We start from the raw sequence: 17,582 nt of genomic DNA, 5'->3' as shown, positions 1-17,582 counted from the left end.
CACTACTCATGCTGCCAAGGCCGATCCATCCTAAAATTGGATTTAAGTAGTAAAAATTAAATCACACAATAATAGGTATTTCATTGTAATGATCTGATACAGATTACCTACCTAGGTATATAACAGAAGCGGCTAACCTAGTGATATATTAGAGGTGACTATGCATGGCCGAGGCGGAGACTAGTTGACTGCTAGCATTGCCAAATAGGATCGTAGGATTAAACTAGCTCGTAACTAGCAATAACTATTTCGAACTTATTTCTACTTCTCCACTTACATGTAATTGAGCTACTGGTCATAGAGCTTGAAAAAGTTATATTATGCAGGCAAAAATATTTTAGTTCCACCGAGACGAGGTCAAACAAACATAGTGACGCCGATCAATATACAGGGGAGCGATCAAAATAACTCCTTTAACTACTAGTCTTAACTAAAGATGGCCTTCTATACCTATGATTCTATTCATTAATACACGAAGCTCCTAGCTTCTACTATATCGTCGCCTATAATATTCACATACTTAGATGAGGGATCGCAACCGCCTAGCTTTGCGCTCTTCGGCTTACCGTCTAGGATAATTTCACTGACGAGCTTCCCTGTCGCAGGCGCATTCTGTATACCCCAGCACGTATGCCCTGCGGCAACGATGAGCCCCTTGGTGGGGCCCACTTCGCCTATATAAGGACCGCCTTGAGGTAGATAGCACGCCTGCTTCGCAAGGACCTCGCCGTCCTTGCCTAGCTCGTCGCTTATGCCGCCGAGTTGATATATGATGTCCTCGCACCGGGCCACGTCGACTTCGACCTCGGCGGCCGTTAGTGGTAGTTCGACTATATCATCGGTAGGCCCACAGGCATATGCGGTGCCGTCTGGTCGCGCGTATATTTCAGGTTCGACAATTTGTTGCCCCCTCAGTGGCCGCTGCGCACCCGGGGCTCCCCTAGAATCTCTGGGTGTCGGGGTGGGGAACCCGTTTGGGAGCATGATCGAAGTGAAGAGCGCGTATGCGGATACGAGTTTTGGCGTCTTAATAACGACGCTGTGAGCCCGGGCTGCGTTAATGGGGATCTCGGGCAGTAGACGCGGTGTCCACGGGCCAGCAGCTACCACACAATCTGTTGTCGGCAATATCTCTTCCTTTCCGTCTTTCTCGTATGTCACGCTCTCCACGCTTTTATCATCTGGCGTCTTGTTAATGGCCGTGACCCTTGCGCCCGTCACGATCTTGACCCCCTTTTCTTCAGCCAATTGAGCCATGCTTCTGGTGAACAGTTCAGGATGTACCTGGGCTGTATTATCTGGGGTACCCATCCCCTCGTAAGCAGTGAGCGACTCCTCAATATCTAGCCAGTCCAGATCTTCAGGGGCGCCAAGTTTCTCTAACTCCTTGATTCCTTTCTTGTGGTTTTTATGTAATCCCTTTGAAACCCGCTCCGCACCATTGCTGACAGGTTCCGCTTCGCCTATATTCTTCTTATCCGCCATCCTACTACTGAAACCGGGTGGGAGACGCGCCTGGCAATCAATCTGACTTGCATAACATCGTCTATACCCCCACCTCTTATCACCGCCGTATTCTGTCGCAAGCTCATCGTGTAGTTTAAAGCTTAAGGGTACGATGCTTCGAGGGAAAGCCCATAGAGCAAGTAAGCCACCTGCCTTACCGCTTGCGCCTCCGGCAATTCCGTCGTGCGCGGGGTTCCTCTTCGATGCGGTCTCGGGATCAGCTAACGTAGCTGGGTCGGTGATGCTGTCAGGAGTTCGTCCTCCGGCATTACTATTAGAAGCCTCGAGGAGTGTTATGCGATGCGTTTCTGGAGAATAGGAAGGATGTCGGGTGAGGAAGTAGGCGGTACAGCAGCCAATGATGCCGCCTCCTATTATCGTGATTTCTTTTGGTGAGGATGACATCTTGCACCTGGAATGATTGCTAAGGAGATAAATCGGCGCGGGACTAAGCATTCATTCGAGTTGCGTGTATGTCTTAGTCCTTGCACTTATATATAGTATTATAATTTGACGGACTGGAAATTCGAAGGCGGCTTTTAGCGGATTAGAATATAGAATGTGTTTTTGGTTTGTAATATAGATGGAAATATATAATGATGCATGGTAGGTATCTTCTTAAAGTTGCCTAGTCCAGGTACCATGTTATGTAACGGGGGAGCTCCGGTGGGCTACGGTGGGGTCGACGATGTTACGTCATTAACCACTAAGGAGACACTAAATGAGGTTGTTATATGGAGATATGTAAATCTTTGAACTAATAACTTTATTTTTATTCGACTAATAATAACTACGGTACTTAAACATACTTTTAAACATATTAACAGGTGACAATTATAACTTATAAGCATCGAAGCCATCAATGGTCTGAACACCTAACCACTCTGCTTGGGCTTCTTATTATCATGGTTAAAAGGAAAGGTCCACCTCCGTATACCTACTATCTTCCTTGAATCTTTTTTTCCGATTCTAACAGTTAGACCTAGTGTAGAGCCTTCTTGGGTGAGATAGTCTTAAAGCCGCGGGTGAGCTTTTGCTTCACCTTCTGGAACGTTCTGTTCACTCTTGAACTCAAAATGTAAAGGAAATCAAGTCTTGAGGTGCCCCTCATTTCTGTCTCGTCATGATTTCCTTCAATGGTATCATATAACATAGTGATGTCTTCTGTGCTGCTGATTTCCCTGGCCTCTTCGGCACTTATTAGGGATGGAATTTCTGTAATGTCGAAAGGAGTATATGCCGGAAGAATTTCAGGGGAGTATGGAGGAAGGTACTCGCTTTCAAATTCAGGTTCGATTTCGGATTCGATTTCAAAATCCCCTTCGGTGATTCTAATATCGGGTTGCGACATAGATCTAACATGGCTTTCTTGGTTATTGCCCATAATTGACTGCGTATTTTCCACATTCAACTCTTCACTCGTGTTGAGCTCATTCCTAGGAGGCGAGAGCTCAACCAACCCTGACTCCATGGCGTTGAGCTCTTCGTCAGTGTATATATTTATTGCACTAGGAAGCCTTACGTTACTTGTCCTAGACACTGGTTGTCCAAAGTTCGCTTGTATCACTTTAATAATAAATGTCAATGTGTGTTCTTTATAAGAAGATATATATAGGCCAGAAAGGAGAGAGAGAGGGGGGGGGGGTTAATGTTACATACTATAAATACAAAAAGCGTCAACATCGTCCCAATATGGTTTCGTCAAAATCTCCTCGGCTTCTTTAGGGGTCATGACATATTTGTAATTTGAAAAAGCATAGTCAATCATGAGGGCTTTTATATAGACGTCGCTGTTTGCTGGATTATGAGAGGAGATAACCGGTATAGCCATAGTGACAATAATCCTCGACAGGGTTCTTCGTTAATATATGGCTGAGAATAGATCCTAGAGGAGCTGGACAGTAAATACCCCCCTATTCTAGTGATACCTATCCACAAGCACCCAGAACAACTACGACGTGCTTCTGAGATATTGCATCTGAATTCGTAGGGAGTAAACTGGTTAATATGAATTTTCCGTCGCTTTGTCATAGTAGAACATTTGTATCGAAAATACAATGAAATCTTGAGAATAGAATAATAATTGCCAAGACATCTCCCTTTGTTCTCGAGATGAAAGCCTATTTATATATCTTGATACATGTAATGCACCTATATATAGAATACTCGAGGACGAATTATCTCGATGTATCTTTTCATGAACTTCTCTTCTCCCTTGCCGATCACGACTTGACATAGGTACACAGTAGTTAACTTCAAATGATATAATTACGGGGGACTGGACTTGAAATTGTGGCAACGTTTTCATACTGGAATTGGAAGATAAGATTACGGTGCGCTTTTTTAAAATAGATATTTTACGTACGTAATATTTCGAGCAAGGAAGATGAGCCGAGCTCTTAAAGAAAGGAGGTAGCTATGGTGGTAATACCGTATAAGACGTATACTATGACATACATAACACTGCCTCTAACACTAGAAGCTACTAAGTATAAACGCCTGTCATGAATCCTGCCATTTGCCTCTGCTTTTTAGATACACAAAATAACAGAAGCATGGAATATGTAGGATTTTCTTAACACCATCGTTACTCATGAAGCTTTCACTATTGCTCAAAACTATATTCTGGTTCTGGAGAAGGGTTGTAACAGCATATTTGCGGGTGTCATAAATATGAATCATTTGTACTCTATCTCGAAGTACCTAAGAAACATAATGCACTCCTTGAGAATCTCTCCGTACGTAGATATCAATGGCGATAGGCATAAGCTGGGAAGTCGTCTTGTATTCTGAGAACCTGAAAACACCAGGTCTCAAACGCAGTCATAAGAGCCATGTACCCGAACTGTCGACCCAATTCGCCGGTCTTGCCGCTCCCAAGGAGCTCGAACTTGAAGGGACTGCGGCCCATAGGCACTAGAACTCTTTCGGTTGCCCAAACGGCGACTACCTCCTTGCCATCGCTGGTCTCCCCCAGCTGTCTCGATTGTCTTTTCCCGCCTCGTCCGTCACCAGGTCCTTTGGCCCCTACTCGTACCAGCTTAAACCCTTTTGCGTGGTTGAACATGGCTTGAATTTCCTTGCCTTGGGTAGGTCGCCATTCGAATTTCTCGCTGTGTAACTTCTCGCCCTCGCCCACTTTCATTGAGAACTGGTACCAACAACGAGTAAAATCTTGCTCGGGGTTCATAGTTGAAGTGAAAGTGTTAGGGTATTCTCCTACGAGGGAAGGAGGGGTGATATTGTTGACCATCTTATATCCCTGTGGGTCCCAGCCTATCTCTTTCCCAATTGCCGAGACCTGGCCGTCTGTGGTCGATCCTTCGTGAAGAATGAGAGTTGTGTTTGATTCGATAGGCCCCCTCGATACTGTGAAGCGGAGGTCGTGAGCGTGTTGACCGAGTCCGAACTTCATCTGATAAGTATTGGTATATAAAACCTTCAGAGAATGGGGGAATTCCTCAGCCATGTTGGAATTTCTTTATATCGTTGTTAGTTTTGTGACCAATTTCGCTATTTGCGGTAAAAACTTACTGTAACCTCGGGTGACAAGGCGTGTAAACGTAGACAGCAGTGTCGAAAAATAGAAGATTCGAAGATTTGGAATAGGTATGATAAATCTAAGGCCCGAATCCCGACTTAGAGAAGTGTTGAGATGATCACGTCCCTGAAGTAATGCTGGAATGATGGTTCCAGTACCTAGGTATTTATCCGGATGGAAAACACTCAATGTTGAAGTTGGGGAGAACTGAGTTATTGACCTTTTGAATCGTATATTGAAACGAATATCAACTAGACGAACCAATGAAGATGGATTGTGGAAGTAAAGATGAGGCTGAGAATCCTGAGGGGGGATTTTGCCGGATACCTGATTGGTAGAAGGTGTGCAAATTGAATAAAGGTTCGTAAATATTTTGCACATGGGCAACTAAAATAGGACCGTCTAATAACACTAGTATTTGTTTGTATATCTATATGAGCTGTACTGGGTGGGTCGTATGACGAGGTTGACAACTGGTTACCACCTAAGGAATCTACATAATACGAAGGAGCTCCAAGAAAGCATGACTTAAAACCCCCATCATTCTATCTATTATTTTTAGAACCACATATGCTTACGCAGGAGCTAATATTTTACTCAAAGTAAATCTTAACATGAATCATTCTTTACCTAACAGCTGGTAAGTCATAGCCCGATATTAAAGCCACAAGTAGAACTGCCTTCAGGAGCCCCTATCTTATTCCCCAAAGAGTCATAATCTACAAATGAATACTGAAGCCGGATATGCCTTGAGCCTCGTAAGACCAGATCTTCAGTGCGGTAGCTATGGCGAAATAACCAAATTGGCTACCCAATTCCCCAGACTTGCCACTTGCACGTAACTCAAATTTGAATGGTTTGTTAGTTGGTATCAAGGTCAACGGCATCCAGTCCTTCTCAGTGGCCCAAACAGCGACGACCTCTTTCCCATCGCTAGTCTCATCCATATGCCGGTATTCTCTTTTGCCGCCCTTTCCGTTTCCGGGACCGTTACTTTTAAGTCGTACCAACTTGAATCCCTTGGCGTGTCTGAACATATTACACACCTCGTTTCCTTGAGTGGGTCTCCATTCAAATCTCTCGCGGCATGACTCTAGTTGTAAAGAGAATTTATACAGATGACGAATATCAGTCTTGTGGTTAGCTATGATAATGGCAGTATCGTCAACCTGGACTTTGGTGTTGTATGTGCCTTGAACGTCCTTTGGCCTACCGACTGTTGCTAAGACGCTACCATCGTCGGTAGAACCATCATATAGAACCATAAGTGGGCTCTCATTACAGAACGTATTCATGGTAACCGTGAAGCGCAAATCATGAGCGTGTGCGCCGAGGTTGAATATGGGAAAAGTGAATCGGTTCGAAAAGAATGCCTTGAGGTAGCTGGGGAACTCATTATCCGTTGCCGACGACATCGCGAGATACAGTTGGAACTGTCTAGAATTGGTCAATAAATTGATTGCATTTTTTCTCCTGCTAGTATAACTGACGGTGAACTTGAATGCACAAGAGTATTTGCCTTGGGGAGATACTGGGTTGAATTGATGGTTTCCTGACGATCCAATGTCTAACGAAGGCTGAAAAGGTAATCTGGAAAGGAGAGGTATAGAGAGAGGAAGAGCTTTAGGCATGGAGGAAGTATTATTATACGAATCTTTTCTGGAGTTGAATGGGGGTACGTATATATTATTTTCCTCCATGTTGTAAGTCAGAATCATTCGCCTAATCGTACCTTACCTCGTCATTTACGTACCTGCTGTAGTTTCTTGAATACTTTTATCTTAGTCACTAGGTAGCAAGGGGGTTTGGTAACTGGGGGAACTGAGATGGAAGTAGGCCTGAATAATAGATATATATACGTGTAAGACCGGTATCAGGTCTGAATCATGGAATTGACAAGCTCCAGATACCTAAGTGATTTGTAGTGTCAAGTCCTAGGTGAATAAATCACTCGAGTTTATTACAATGATTGCATCGATAAGGTCCACCTTGGCTACAGGTTGCGAGTTAATAGTTCATGAAATATATTCGGGTGGGATACAAATGGCTACAGTCAAGGTCATATGAATTATTCCGCATGGTTGGTACCAGTTGTCAATGCTCATGTGGTAGAGGTTTGCCACGGACCTCATTGTACCTTTGTATATCTTCCTGAATAATATGAGAGCGGGTTTACGAAACTGTCTCCTGACCTCTACTTTATAGCTTTCAACCTCATCGGCCTGCGTTGGTTATTTGCTAGCCTTGAAACACTAGACTTCAAATTACGTGATTGTTTATCTACAGTTTGATTTACCTTACGCTCTAGTATCAAATAAAATAGACCAAGCAATTGCCTTCTGATTGTAAATAAGATAAACATCATCAAAAATATATTAACTAGTTCATCATATATGATAGAGTATACCACTTTATGCTTTTGAAAATTGATCGAAGAAACTGCATTTCTAACAAATAGTAGAAGGATATTTCCGACCACGTAAAAGCTAAGGAAGACCCCAGCGTGGCTATCAAAGATTATGCTTCCTGTAGGGCTACGAGGGCTATAACCTACCTAGGCATACGCAACTAGGACACCTCAAAGGCAATGTGTGATAGAGATTTAGAGGATACTGGATGATACTGAATATATAAGAGGCGGGTTATGAGCCGGCAAACTATCGGGCCTAGGGTAGCTAGTAGCATCCGAGTTGGGAAGGAATCTCAGGTATAATTTGGATAATCAACGAACTTTGAAATGATCAACATGTGGCTTGCCATGCAAGTACCGATGGGTTGTACCATGCCCCGCTGCTGATGATAGGTCTGATTATCATGAATAGGTAGGTAGGGTTGGTACGTTGGAAAAAGAGGAACCCCTTACCCCTCATCTCTCATCCTGAGTTTATAGTTATTAATGTGGCATGATAGACTAGAACTTATGTATAACAACAAATTCCGATTTGGATCACCACCAGAGAGGCTCCAAAATGCTAAATAAGAAAGTTAAAGCAGCTGCTGTACATGCCGCCCCAGTATACATGGATAAGGCTGCCAGCCTACGTAAAGTGATTGACACCATTTCCGATGCATCACACAAGTCCGTCAAGCTTCTTGCTTTCCCCGAAGTTTTCGTACCTGGATTTCCCTACTTCACGAACTGCTATGCGCCCAACGCTTCGACGGTAGCGCTATACGCGGCGCAGAGTGTCGTAGTACCAGATGACCTCGGCGAAGTACAAGCCGTATGTGCGAAACACGAAATGGTGGTCGTCTTGGGTATTTCCGAGCGTATGCGTAATGGATACACGTTATTCAACAGCATCGTGACTATCGACGCAGACGGTACCATCTTAGGAGTCCATCGCAAGGTTCAACCTACATGGGCCGAACGACTTGTATGGGGACAGGGGTCTGGCTATACGCTCAAAAGCTACGAGCCCAAAGGTACTGGTTATAAAATCGGTGCGCTTGCGTGCTGGGAGCATACCATAAATGGGGCTCGGCAAGCCCTTATCGACCAGGGCGAGCACATCCATGTTGGCTGTTGGCCGGCCCTCGATACTCTCGAGGGTTTCGAGGATGTGGCGTGTTTACAAATTGAAGCATTGATGAAGACGCACGCTTTGACTGCGCAAGTGTTCGTACTTTGTCCTAGTAGCTACGTTGACAAGACATGTCTACAGTGGATGGAAAAGAATCTAGGTCCACAGGACAAGGTGAAGGCTGGCGGTGGTTGGACTACTATTATACACCCCTTTTGCTCGATCATCAAAGGCCCCTATACGGGCGGTAAAGATATGATAATCGCTGCAGAGATTGATCTATCTGAGTTAAATCTGGTGAAGGCGTATGTTGATGGAGCAGGCCATTATAAGCGCCCCGAGCTCTTCAGATTGGATGTTAATACGGAACAAATATGGAAAGACGAGCCAGATATTGTCGGTCCTATCCCGTGGAATGCATCATAACTTCTACATGCCACCGATAATGGTTCTACAAGTTTATCTTACTATATCTGTTTGGTGTTAGGTATAGTTCCGGTAGGTATAAGTTGGTGGGTCTTTCGTGAGTCAATTGAGAACTTGATTGTTTTCCGTGATCGGCCGGGTATAGTAGCGAATTGAAGGCTTACGATACGGACTTTCGTGGCATTCCCTTGCGATAGTCTAGTGTGTATTTTTAGTTTAAATATCGTAGAAATTCTGACATATTGACCCCGTTTTCTTTTCTTTTACTGTATTAGACTTCATCCTGTATTCCATCATCATAATGGCGGATAGTAAATCGAAGACAGACTACACTCTTCATGTGTACTTTACCCGATATTCAAGTATGTCAATCACTATGAGGAACTTAACATACTTGACGAACTTGAAAACTGATCACCAATACTAGGTTGGGGATCGCGGGTTGAACTTATCCTTTCATACTTCCACATACCCTGTGATATTAAGCTGTATGGCATGAATAATCCGGCCGCCGCACCGCCGGCACGTTTCGCGAAAGGCCTACTCCCTGCCTTACAGGTTGGTGCGGAAGATGAAGATTTTGTAATCGCCGACTCTCTTGCTATAAGCGAGTTTTTAGCAGAGCAGCACCCAGAGCTTCACTTATGGCCAAAGGACCTTAAGTTAAGGGCATTAGCAAGAACGGCAGTAGCGCAGATGCATTCCGGTTTCAGTGAGATCCGCAATACATATGCGACCAACTTCCTCGGCAAGTATACTGGTAATATTCCCCTCAGCGAATCTGTTACCATGGAGATAAGGGGAATGGTTGAACTTTGGAGCAAGGCGCGAGCAGATACTAAGAAAAGGCTGCAAGAGCTGGGCGAAGAGGATGAAGGATTTTTATTCGGCGGCTTCACTATTGCCGATGCTTTTTTCTGGCCTGTTCTATGGGTGAGTGCCTGGAAGACTTGAATCCCTATATTTACTATTACTCACTATTACTTATGCCCGAATGTAGCGCTTTCGCAGCTACCAACTACCCCTGACTGGGATTAGTGAAGACGGGTTGAAGTGGATGGCGAAGATGTGGAATGACCCAACCATAAAACTCCAGATCCAGGAGTACTTCCGACAAGCAAGAAATCCGTTAAGCAAGATTGAGAAGTATGAGGATATTTTCAGGAGCAACTTTGATATTGAGTATGGCCAATTCACTGAGGACTGGATCTTTGAGTCATAATTCGGAGGTCCAGACCCAATATTTTGACTGTCACCCCGCTGAGTACCTAACCTATGATGTAGGTGTCAGATTGACTACATGGCTCGGTATCGTTAAAGCAGCCGTTAACGATACCGAGCCAATGTGGTCAATCTGACACCTAGAAGTCTTCCTCAGGGGCGGGGTGAAGATTGAAGGGCTACTACTGGCCGGACCTTACCATATACTTGTGTAGTGTGTACGCAAGCTCCCCAACACCCTAGGTTAGGTTAAAGGGTTAGCGGTCGTCGAGTTTACGTAGACAGCACAAGTACAACTATATCTAATAATGATCTGACAATGATCTATCTGGCAATGATCTAATAATAGGGATCTATGTATTTCAAAGCCACACCAGCTGAATAGTACCCAGGCAACAACCCGGGTTCTCGGGAAGATAATCTTTCCCGAAGCTGAGATCAATCTGGATTATACGATATTTTCCATATAAGGCATTATTAGGTACGTATTTTATATTTTATCTCTCGGTAGATATTGCATCACTAAATTCTCGTTGTCAGTATTATTTATAGCCTTAGGTACCTAAAATGCCTTCTTTCAACCCGGAAAAAGATATACCTGATTGATCGGGAAAAGTTGTATTTGTCACAGGAGGCGAGTCTATATACTCAACGTATAGTTAAATGAGTTTTAACTAATTTCCTATGCTCCAGGTACCTCAGGCATCGGGAAAGAAATAGTTCTCTTTCTGGCCTCGCACAATCCCGCTCATATTTACTTCACTGGTCGGAATGAAGAAGCCGGTGCTGCAGTTCTCGCTGCCGCTAAAGCGAAGGGTCCTAGCACTGAGATCACCTTCGTCAAGTGTGATCTCTGCTCACCCCGCGCCAAGATCCGACAAGCTATTGCCGAGAGCTTCAAGTCAGATCGTCTTGATATATTCATTGCTAACGCCGGCATGATGGCTACACCTCCTGGCCTGACGGAAGAGGGATTCGAGCTTCAATGGGGCAGCAACTACTTCGGGCACGCTGTGATGCTACAGCTTTTACGTCCCATCCTGCTGCGCACAGCTGAGAGCGGAGCTGATGTAAGACACGTTGAAGTCACATCGTACGGTCACAACTACGCTCCGCCCGGAGGTATTCAATTCGAGAACTTGAGGGAACCCGGAGCCACCGGCGAATTCGCGCGGTATGGTCAGAGCAAGTTAGCGCAGATCCTGTATTGCAAGGCGATGGCGAAGCGCTATCCGCAAATCACCAGCATCCCCGTGCACCCGGGCGTTGGTAATACGGGCTTGCTAGAGCATACGAAGCAGTCTATAGTAAAGCGACTTATTTCAGCCGCCAGATTTCTGTTGAAGAGCGCAGCCGAATGTGCGTATAACCCGCTATGGGCGGCTACGGCTCCGCTCCAGAAACTAGAGAATGGGCAATACTATGAGCCAGTCGGGAAGAAGGCGGCAGCGTCGAAGCTGGCTGTAGATGAGGCGCTGGCTGATAAACTTTGGGAATGGACTGCTAATGAGCTGAAAGATGTAGAGGCATTATGATTGGGATTGGGATGACTGACGACTTATGAGTGCATAGGTAGCGTTAAAGGGTAATCTGATGTTTATGTAGTAGGAATGTATTTTTAGAGCGCAGCGTGTCGATGGTTTAATTTTTAAAGGGGGTGGGGACCTGAAGATGTCCCTGTAAATGGGTTTACTTTAGGCCGGTCACTACAAGTTATTGCGCTGTATCTCGCTATAATATACTATGTACCTCACAATTGTTAGTACAGTTATTAGTAATATTTTAACTTCACTTATCCAAATAATCTCATCTTATTATAATTTCTTCACCTACTCAGTGCAATTAGGAAATGTCTGGATAGGCTTCTAATTAATCTTAGCTTTTGCCATGTTCTTCACCTTTGCGTCAACACCTTCTAGTAGCCGCTCATCTCGGCGGAATCCCAGACGATCTAAAGTGGCACGAGCATGCAACTATTGCCGTGTACACCGGGTGCGTTGTGACGTTGAATTGCCCTGCTCGCGGTGTCTGGCCAACAATATAGAATGCGTCTCTTCACCTCCCGGTCAACAATCCTCTGAGAATGCCCAAAATCCTCAGGACGAGTTCGTAACCGCCCAGGAGGCGGCCGACCAATGTTCGCAGCCTACTCCATCTAGTCCCATCTTATCAAGGCCTGATGGAATGGATTCAACAGTTGGCTTCATGTCTAAAATCAACGCCTTCTGCTCTACTATTTCCCAATTGTCGTCTGATTCTGTAGGTGACTCGCCACCGCCCCCCTATTCATCTCCGGATGGACAATCGCTACTAAATGATGAGAGTAACGGGCTTAGTACTGTGCTCTCTCGGTCACAGGTAAAACACCTGTTGGATATCTACTGGGCACGATGTCATCCTCTTAAACCTATTGTCAATCGTGCCCACGTTGATACACTTTTTGAAACTTTATGGACTCCTGATGGTTCCGAGTTGAAGACTATCCCTGTGGTAGATGGTATCATTGCTCTCTGCTTGAACTACCTTAACAATTCAGGTTTAAATCATCGTTTGCTAAGTCTACGCTTTGAGAAAGGATGTCCTTCTCTTGCGTACTTCAAGCGTTGCCTGGCCGCCACCAGTCAGTATGCTATTTTTGCAGAGCCATCATTGGAATGTTTACAGTGCTATGTCCTTATGACTTTATATCTGCTTGATGCGGGTGAACACCAGCCTGCGTATAATATGATCGGGTTAGCCTTGCGCATTGCACAGGCGCTTGATTTTCATCATGGGCTACCGGATTCTGACCCGAACGTCTATCTAGCCCGGCGCATCTGGTGGACTATTATTCATATTAATTTCCGGTGTGCACGGTTACTGGGGCGTCCGGTTGGAGTACAACTTGCTGATACACCCTGCCCTTCACCACCTACAGATGAGTTTACCTATCATACCCGGGCGATTACTCTTACTAGGGCTACGCTAGCTGTGACTGAGGCCCTTACTCGGCATCCAGGTATTCCAACTGAGGATCGCCTCGCGCAAGTTGTGTCACGCGCATCCTCCCTCTCCATAGAAGTTTACCGGCTACATGAGTGGAGAGATCAACAGCTACGCCCGGCTCTTGGGCGTCCACTTCATGTGGATAGCAAATGGGATAGCAAGGAAGCTTATAGTTGGATCTCTTCTGTAGCCGACATGAGCCCGTCTCGAGCCTTAGGCGAAGTTTTCCTGGAGCTTCAGTACTATGACGAGATAATTGGGTTGCATCGACCGTTTATTTGTTTCCCTACTGGGCTATTAATTCCAAAAAGCAATCCCCAGAGAGATGCTCATGCGACAACAGCATTACAACATGCTATAGCTACAGTAGACCTCACTCATCGCATCATGTCTACTACCGATGTGCTCTGTGGGCATGGTGAAATATGGCAGTGGCAATGGAATGCCTTACTCACCTTGGTTGGTTTCCTTATGGGATATCCGTTTTGCATATATGCGCCTGCTGCTCGCCACCATGTCCAGCTAGCCTTGGAGATTTTCAGCGCAGCGGACCCGAAGAATTCCATAGCCGTTCGGGCAGCAGCCGTGACCCGCTCACTTTGTGCCAAAGTAGACAATTTGGTGCATATATTGAAATCGAAAGACGGGCGGCCAGCATCCCCCAACACGGAGAGGCAATGCATCATGAGATGGAATAACCCTGACGCCCCTCTCGATCTTTCACGCCCAAGTAGCGACGAATTGTGGTCATGGGTAGATACCACAGACCCTGATGCGTGGTTGACCTACACCGATGGGATCACAGGAGTTCTGGCCGATTTTCCGAATCTTCCGTTTGGCAGTGAAGGTTTCTCTCCTCTCCGTTAAAAGCTATTGATGATTTAGCTGCCTTTACTAGGTTAGGTACCTACTCTGCCTATAGTATATCCAAATTGTATCTCTATTATCAATAGGCCGGTTCGGCTTCACTGATAACTATAAAGACCAAAAGCCGACCCTCGTCATCATATTCTCAGAAGGGTATGCTGTCAATAAAACCTTAAGCTCTAAAAGTCACTTCAATCAATATTAAGTGAATCAATACAATACCCTTATATATTGATATAACACACGGCCCATCCACTGGTAGTATTTTGAGAACCATAGTGGCAGATAACCCGCAAAGGTTATACAATCTACTTTGTGAGCACTTGGAAAAGAGAGATATAAATCACCTACAATTTTGTAAAGTCTTCAGTATATCCATCTGCGATATGTTGACATTAGAATTTATGTCATCGGATTTAGGGGGCGAATAGGGGGTGATATAGCCCATCGTACCCCTAGAAAATAGGCACGATTTATTTCTAAGGCCCCCTTCAAGGAATTTTACAGTCGACCAACTCTTCCTCCAGTTATTACAGGCTGAAAAGGTGGCAATAAGCTCTTAAGAATCTTAAAAAGGCACTACTCCTTCTGATTAGCTTCTGGGATACTATGGATCTACATACTGCCCCGAAATACTAAATTTGGTATAGCCGGAGTTAATTTCGCCTTTTTCAGCAATTATTTTTACACCCCTATCCGGAGAGTATCCCTATGAAGTAACCGCAGGCTCAAGGACGCGAATAAGTCTTGCGGGATAAAACTGGAAGAAGAGAGTTCCGTAAATTTTAATCAGTCTGTGACCCCAGTGAATAGTTGATTCTGCTAACGATGCAATTGTTGATTCCTAATAAGGTACCTAGATATCCCATCAATTAGCTTACCCGAGCATTAGTTACCAAAAAGGGGAATATGAGAGTCAATATATATGAAGTTAGCATTATTAGCTACTTCTATTAATGATAGGTCTTATAAAATGTCGATGAAGCTGTTGATTTTGTCTTAACATCTTTCAATTCAACCAGAAGATTGTTGTGATGGAGTTGGACCCCTTTAACCAAGGCGAGCCCAAGCTTAGCCATGAGGAGGTGGCTAGTAACGAGAACACAACCCCTAGATTAATTCAATTATTTCTACGCAATCGCCCCGGGGGGAACAAAGAGAAGCAAGACGTAGTGTTTCGAAACCTTACGGTCTGAGGAGCTGGAATTGGTCTAAGTCCAATCTATTCCCTGCCCATAGGATGAAGTATTGGAAGAAACCATTTTTCGTGCTTTCAAGATATGAAATTCACTTCCTATAGCACCAAGAAGCTCCAACAATCCCAACAGCTTTGCTTGATTTAGCTGGGAAGGTAAATTCAGCATCATATCTATCGAAAGAACCCAAGCCATCACGCACGCTCCTCCATTCGATGTCTGGTATAATCCGTGGAGGGGAGATGTTGATGGTTATTGGAAAACTAGGGAGTGGTTGTACGACATTCCTTAAGACTCTGGTAAACATGCGGGAAGAATATCAAGCAGTGGGTAGAGAAGTATGGTACAACGGCCGAAGCGCGACGGAAATGAAATCGCACCATCCAGCGGAGATGGTTTATGCTGGTGAGTCTTCCCATATATAAACTAGTAACTCTTCGGTTGTTGTGTTTCAATTATAATAACATTGAATGAATAGAGGAAGACGATATCCATTTCCATGGTCTCTCTGTGGGCACGACACTACGATTTGCATTAAATGCGCGGACCCCGATCGATATCCATAACCGCTCTCGACAGCTAGACGATAATGTACAGATTCTCCTCGACCTTTTCGATATCGCGCACGTCGCGAATGTTTCGGTGGGGAATGGTTATATTCGAGGTGTCAGTGGAGGTCAACGACATCGCGTGACTCTGGCTGAAGCATTCTGTACACAGGCTAGGTGAGAAACTTCATGCCAAAGCGAGCGATATATATGTGCCAACTGACCCCTTTTAGTGTTATGGCGTTTGACAATCCGACCCGCGGCCTTGATTCTTCCACTGCACTTCGGATCGCATTGATTCTTCGGGAGTATACTATTCAGAGTCAATGCTGCGCCATCGTGTCTCTATACTAAGCCAGCGATGTGATAGCTAATTGTTTTGACAAAGTATTGGTACTAAGCGAAGGCCGTGTAGTATACTTTGGACCTACTAGCGAATCGAAGCAGTACTTTCAGGACCTCGGTTTCGAATGCTCAACTCAAACGTCGCTAACAGACTTCCTGACCTCCATGTCAGGAAATCCCAAGTCTCGTCACGTCCACCCCAACCATAGCAGACGACCCGTACCGATTAGTTCACTTGATTTCGAACAAAGATACCGGGAAAGTAAGTACTACACACAGGAAATTTCGGTATTTCTGAATAATACAACGCCATCCCCGGCACGAGAGATATCAAGCTTCCAGTTACCGTTTTACAGACAAATATACGAATGTACTGTTCGTCACTACCGTATCCATTTCACGGATAGAAGTACTTGGGTGGCATAGGCCGCGGGGACCATCGCTAAAGCAATACTGCTGGGTACACTCTTTCGAGAATTAACAAGCGGTTACCCACGGAATTTATACGAGATCATCGGCGTTGTTTTTCTGTGTCCTTATTATGTGCCTTTAAGCTACCGCGGAGTTTGGAGACACTTTTGCGCAAAGACCTATTCTGCTTAAGCAGCGTGCGTTGTGTTTTTATAGGTCTAACATTCCTGCAGTTATCGAACAGCACGACCGACTTGCGGAATCGCATGTTATCCATTTTTGTTGGCATCATCACAGACCCTGTGCTTACTCTACAGATCGAGCCACGTTTCATTGCCTTTCGCGATCAGTTTCTTGCACGCGAAAAGGAGTCTCGTGTTTACCACTGGTCCGTCTTCGTCTTGAGCGCATTTATAGTAGAGATACCATTTACTCTTATAGTCGGACTCGTCTATTGGGTCTCGTGGTATTACATGACCGGGTACTTTTATTCATCTGAGCGCGCCGGCTACACATTCTTGGTGTACGAACTCTTCCACATTTTTACCGCCAGCGTCGCGCGACTGATAGCGTTGATTTTCCCAACCATCGGAGCTGCATAGATAGCAACCGGCTTCATCTAGCTTATGATTAATACCTTTAACGGACCTCTTTCACCGCCCCCGCTTACTCCCAGGGGCTGGCGGTGGTTCTACAATGTGTCGCCGCTCTACTACTTCGTTGAAAGTCTCGCCACAAACGCTATGCATGGACTTGCGATATCTCGTTCTGAGGCATAAGAGACTAACGAATTATTGAACATCACGTAGATAAAGCAATATGACTTCGATTATAGCGGCCGCGCTAATAATGTCGGTATATTCATTGGCTTCATCATTTTCAACTACACAGCACAGTAGCGACTATTGCAACATATCTCACATTTATCCACAAGTGGAAAATACCCCAGGTTCTGTCCCGGAAGCAGTAAATCATTAAAGACACTAGAGGAGCGGCCACTTAGAGAATTATA

The 17,582-nt window shown here is 44.9% G+C and overlaps 9 protein-coding genes across 9 annotated transcripts; 5 read left to right on the top strand and 4 right to left on the bottom strand.

Annotated features, from left to right (window-relative positions):
* Positions 1–285: 285 nt before the first annotated feature.
* F4813DRAFT_369362 (FAD dependent oxidoreductase) lies at positions 286–2,118 on the bottom strand. Its single transcript, XM_049244420.1, has one exon. It carries the CDS (start codon positions 1,960–1,962, stop codon positions 466–468), a length of 1,497 nt encoding a protein of 498 aa, XP_049096756.1. The 5' UTR covers positions 1,963–2,118; the 3' UTR covers positions 286–465.
* Positions 2,119–2,284: 166 nt separating this feature from the next.
* F4813DRAFT_369361 (uncharacterized protein) lies at positions 2,285–3,520 on the bottom strand. The gene is made up of 2 exons (XM_049244419.1): positions 3,166–3,520; positions 2,285–3,072 (listed from the first exon to the last, which is right to left on the bottom strand). The coding sequence occupies exons 1-2, from the start codon at positions 3,335–3,337 to the stop codon at positions 2,489–2,491; spliced, it is 756 nt and encodes a 251-aa protein (XP_049096755.1). The 5' UTR covers positions 3,338–3,520; the 3' UTR covers positions 2,285–2,488.
* Positions 3,521–4,255: 735 nt separating this feature from the next.
* F4813DRAFT_398750 (uncharacterized protein) lies at positions 4,256–4,983 on the bottom strand (the record flags this gene model as incomplete). Its single annotated transcript, XM_049248093.1, has 1 exon — positions 4,256–4,983. The coding sequence occupies exon 1, from the start codon at positions 4,973–4,975 to the stop codon at positions 4,256–4,258; it is 720 nt and encodes a 239-aa protein (XP_049096754.1). The 5' UTR covers positions 4,976–4,983.
* Positions 4,984–5,766: 783 nt separating this feature from the next.
* F4813DRAFT_398749 (uncharacterized protein) lies at positions 5,767–6,462 on the bottom strand (the record flags this gene model as incomplete). Its single annotated transcript, XM_049248092.1, has 1 exon — positions 5,767–6,462. The coding sequence occupies one exon, from the start codon at positions 6,460–6,462 to the stop codon at positions 5,767–5,769; it is 696 nt and encodes a 231-aa protein (XP_049096753.1).
* Positions 6,463–7,910: 1,448 nt separating this feature from the next.
* On the top strand, positions 7,911–9,244 carry F4813DRAFT_195846 (carbon-nitrogen hydrolase). The gene has a single exon (XM_049239492.1). It carries the CDS (start codon positions 8,017–8,019, stop codon positions 8,995–8,997), a length of 981 nt encoding a protein of 326 aa, XP_049096752.1. The 5' UTR covers positions 7,911–8,016; the 3' UTR covers positions 8,998–9,244.
* On the top strand, positions 9,149–10,675 carry F4813DRAFT_195839 (uncharacterized protein). The gene is made up of 3 exons (XM_049239491.1): positions 9,149–9,359; positions 9,425–9,930; positions 9,998–10,675. The coding sequence occupies exons 1-3, from the start codon at positions 9,299–9,301 to the stop codon at positions 10,217–10,219; spliced, it is 789 nt and encodes a 262-aa protein (XP_049096751.1). The 5' UTR covers positions 9,149–9,298; the 3' UTR covers positions 10,220–10,675.
* On the top strand, positions 10,583–11,839 carry F4813DRAFT_195850 (uncharacterized protein). The gene is made up of 2 exons (XM_049239493.1): positions 10,583–10,699; positions 10,912–11,839. Exon 2 carries the CDS (start codon positions 11,157–11,159, stop codon positions 11,751–11,753), a length of 597 nt encoding a protein of 198 aa, XP_049096750.1. The 5' UTR covers positions 10,583–10,699; positions 10,912–11,156; the 3' UTR covers positions 11,754–11,839.
* A 210-nt stretch (positions 11,840–12,049) lies between these two features.
* On the top strand, positions 12,050–14,197 carry F4813DRAFT_369354 (uncharacterized protein). Its single transcript, XM_049244418.1, has one exon. The coding sequence runs from the start codon at positions 12,106–12,108 to the stop codon at positions 14,068–14,070; it is 1,965 nt and encodes a 654-aa protein (XP_049096749.1). The 5' UTR covers positions 12,050–12,105; the 3' UTR covers positions 14,071–14,197.
* Positions 14,198–15,264: 1,067 nt separating this feature from the next.
* On the top strand, positions 15,265–17,172 carry F4813DRAFT_398747 (P-loop containing nucleoside triphosphate hydrolase protein; the record flags this gene model as incomplete). The annotated part of the gene is made up of 5 exons (XM_049248091.1): positions 15,265–15,671; positions 15,745–15,991; positions 16,048–16,136; positions 16,203–16,421; positions 16,787–17,172. The coding sequence occupies exons 1-5, from the start codon at positions 15,482–15,484 to the stop codon at positions 17,170–17,172; spliced, it is 1,131 nt and encodes a 376-aa protein (XP_049096748.1). The 5' UTR covers positions 15,265–15,481.
* Positions 17,173–17,582: the final 410 nt, after the last annotated feature.

The sequence above is a fragment of the Daldinia decipiens genome, assembly GCF_022478715.1.
Source record: "Daldinia decipiens strain CBS 113046 unplaced genomic scaffold F4813scaffold_34, whole genome shotgun sequence".
Taxonomy (NCBI): domain Eukaryota; kingdom Fungi; phylum Ascomycota; class Sordariomycetes; order Xylariales; family Hypoxylaceae; genus Daldinia; species Daldinia decipiens.
The sequence above is the reverse complement of the archived record's forward strand: the minus strand, read 5'-3'. Positions and strand labels throughout refer to the sequence as shown.

Coding starts and splice junctions, on each gene's coding strand:
- F4813DRAFT_369362 (XM_049244420.1), bottom strand. CDS start 1,962: ATGCTTAGTCCCGCGCCGATTTATCTCCTTAGCAATCATTCCAGGTGC.
- F4813DRAFT_369361 (XM_049244419.1), bottom strand. CDS start 3,337: ATGGCTATACCGGTTATCTCCTCTCATAATCCAGCAAACAGCGACGTC. Junction 3,073..3,165: donor TGACGCTTTTTGTATTTATA/GTATGTAACATT, acceptor TTATTATTAAAG/TGATACAAGCGAACTTTGGA.
- F4813DRAFT_195846 (XM_049239492.1), top strand. CDS start 8,017: ATGCTAAATAAGAAAGTTAAAGCAGCTGCTGTACATGCCGCCCCAGTA.
- F4813DRAFT_195839 (XM_049239491.1), top strand. CDS start 9,299: ATGGCGGATAGTAAATCGAAGACAGACTACACTCTTCATGTGTACTTT. Junction 9,360..9,424: donor GTACTTTACCCGATATTCAA/GTATGTCAATCA, acceptor CACCAATACTAG/GTTGGGGATCGCGGGTTGAA. Junction 9,931..9,997: donor TTTTCTGGCCTGTTCTATGG/GTGAGTGCCTGG, acceptor GCCCGAATGTAG/CGCTTTCGCAGCTACCAACT.
- F4813DRAFT_195850 (XM_049239493.1), top strand. CDS start 11,157: ATGATGGCTACACCTCCTGGCCTGACGGAAGAGGGATTCGAGCTTCAA.
- F4813DRAFT_369354 (XM_049244418.1), top strand. CDS start 12,106: ATGTTCTTCACCTTTGCGTCAACACCTTCTAGTAGCCGCTCATCTCGG.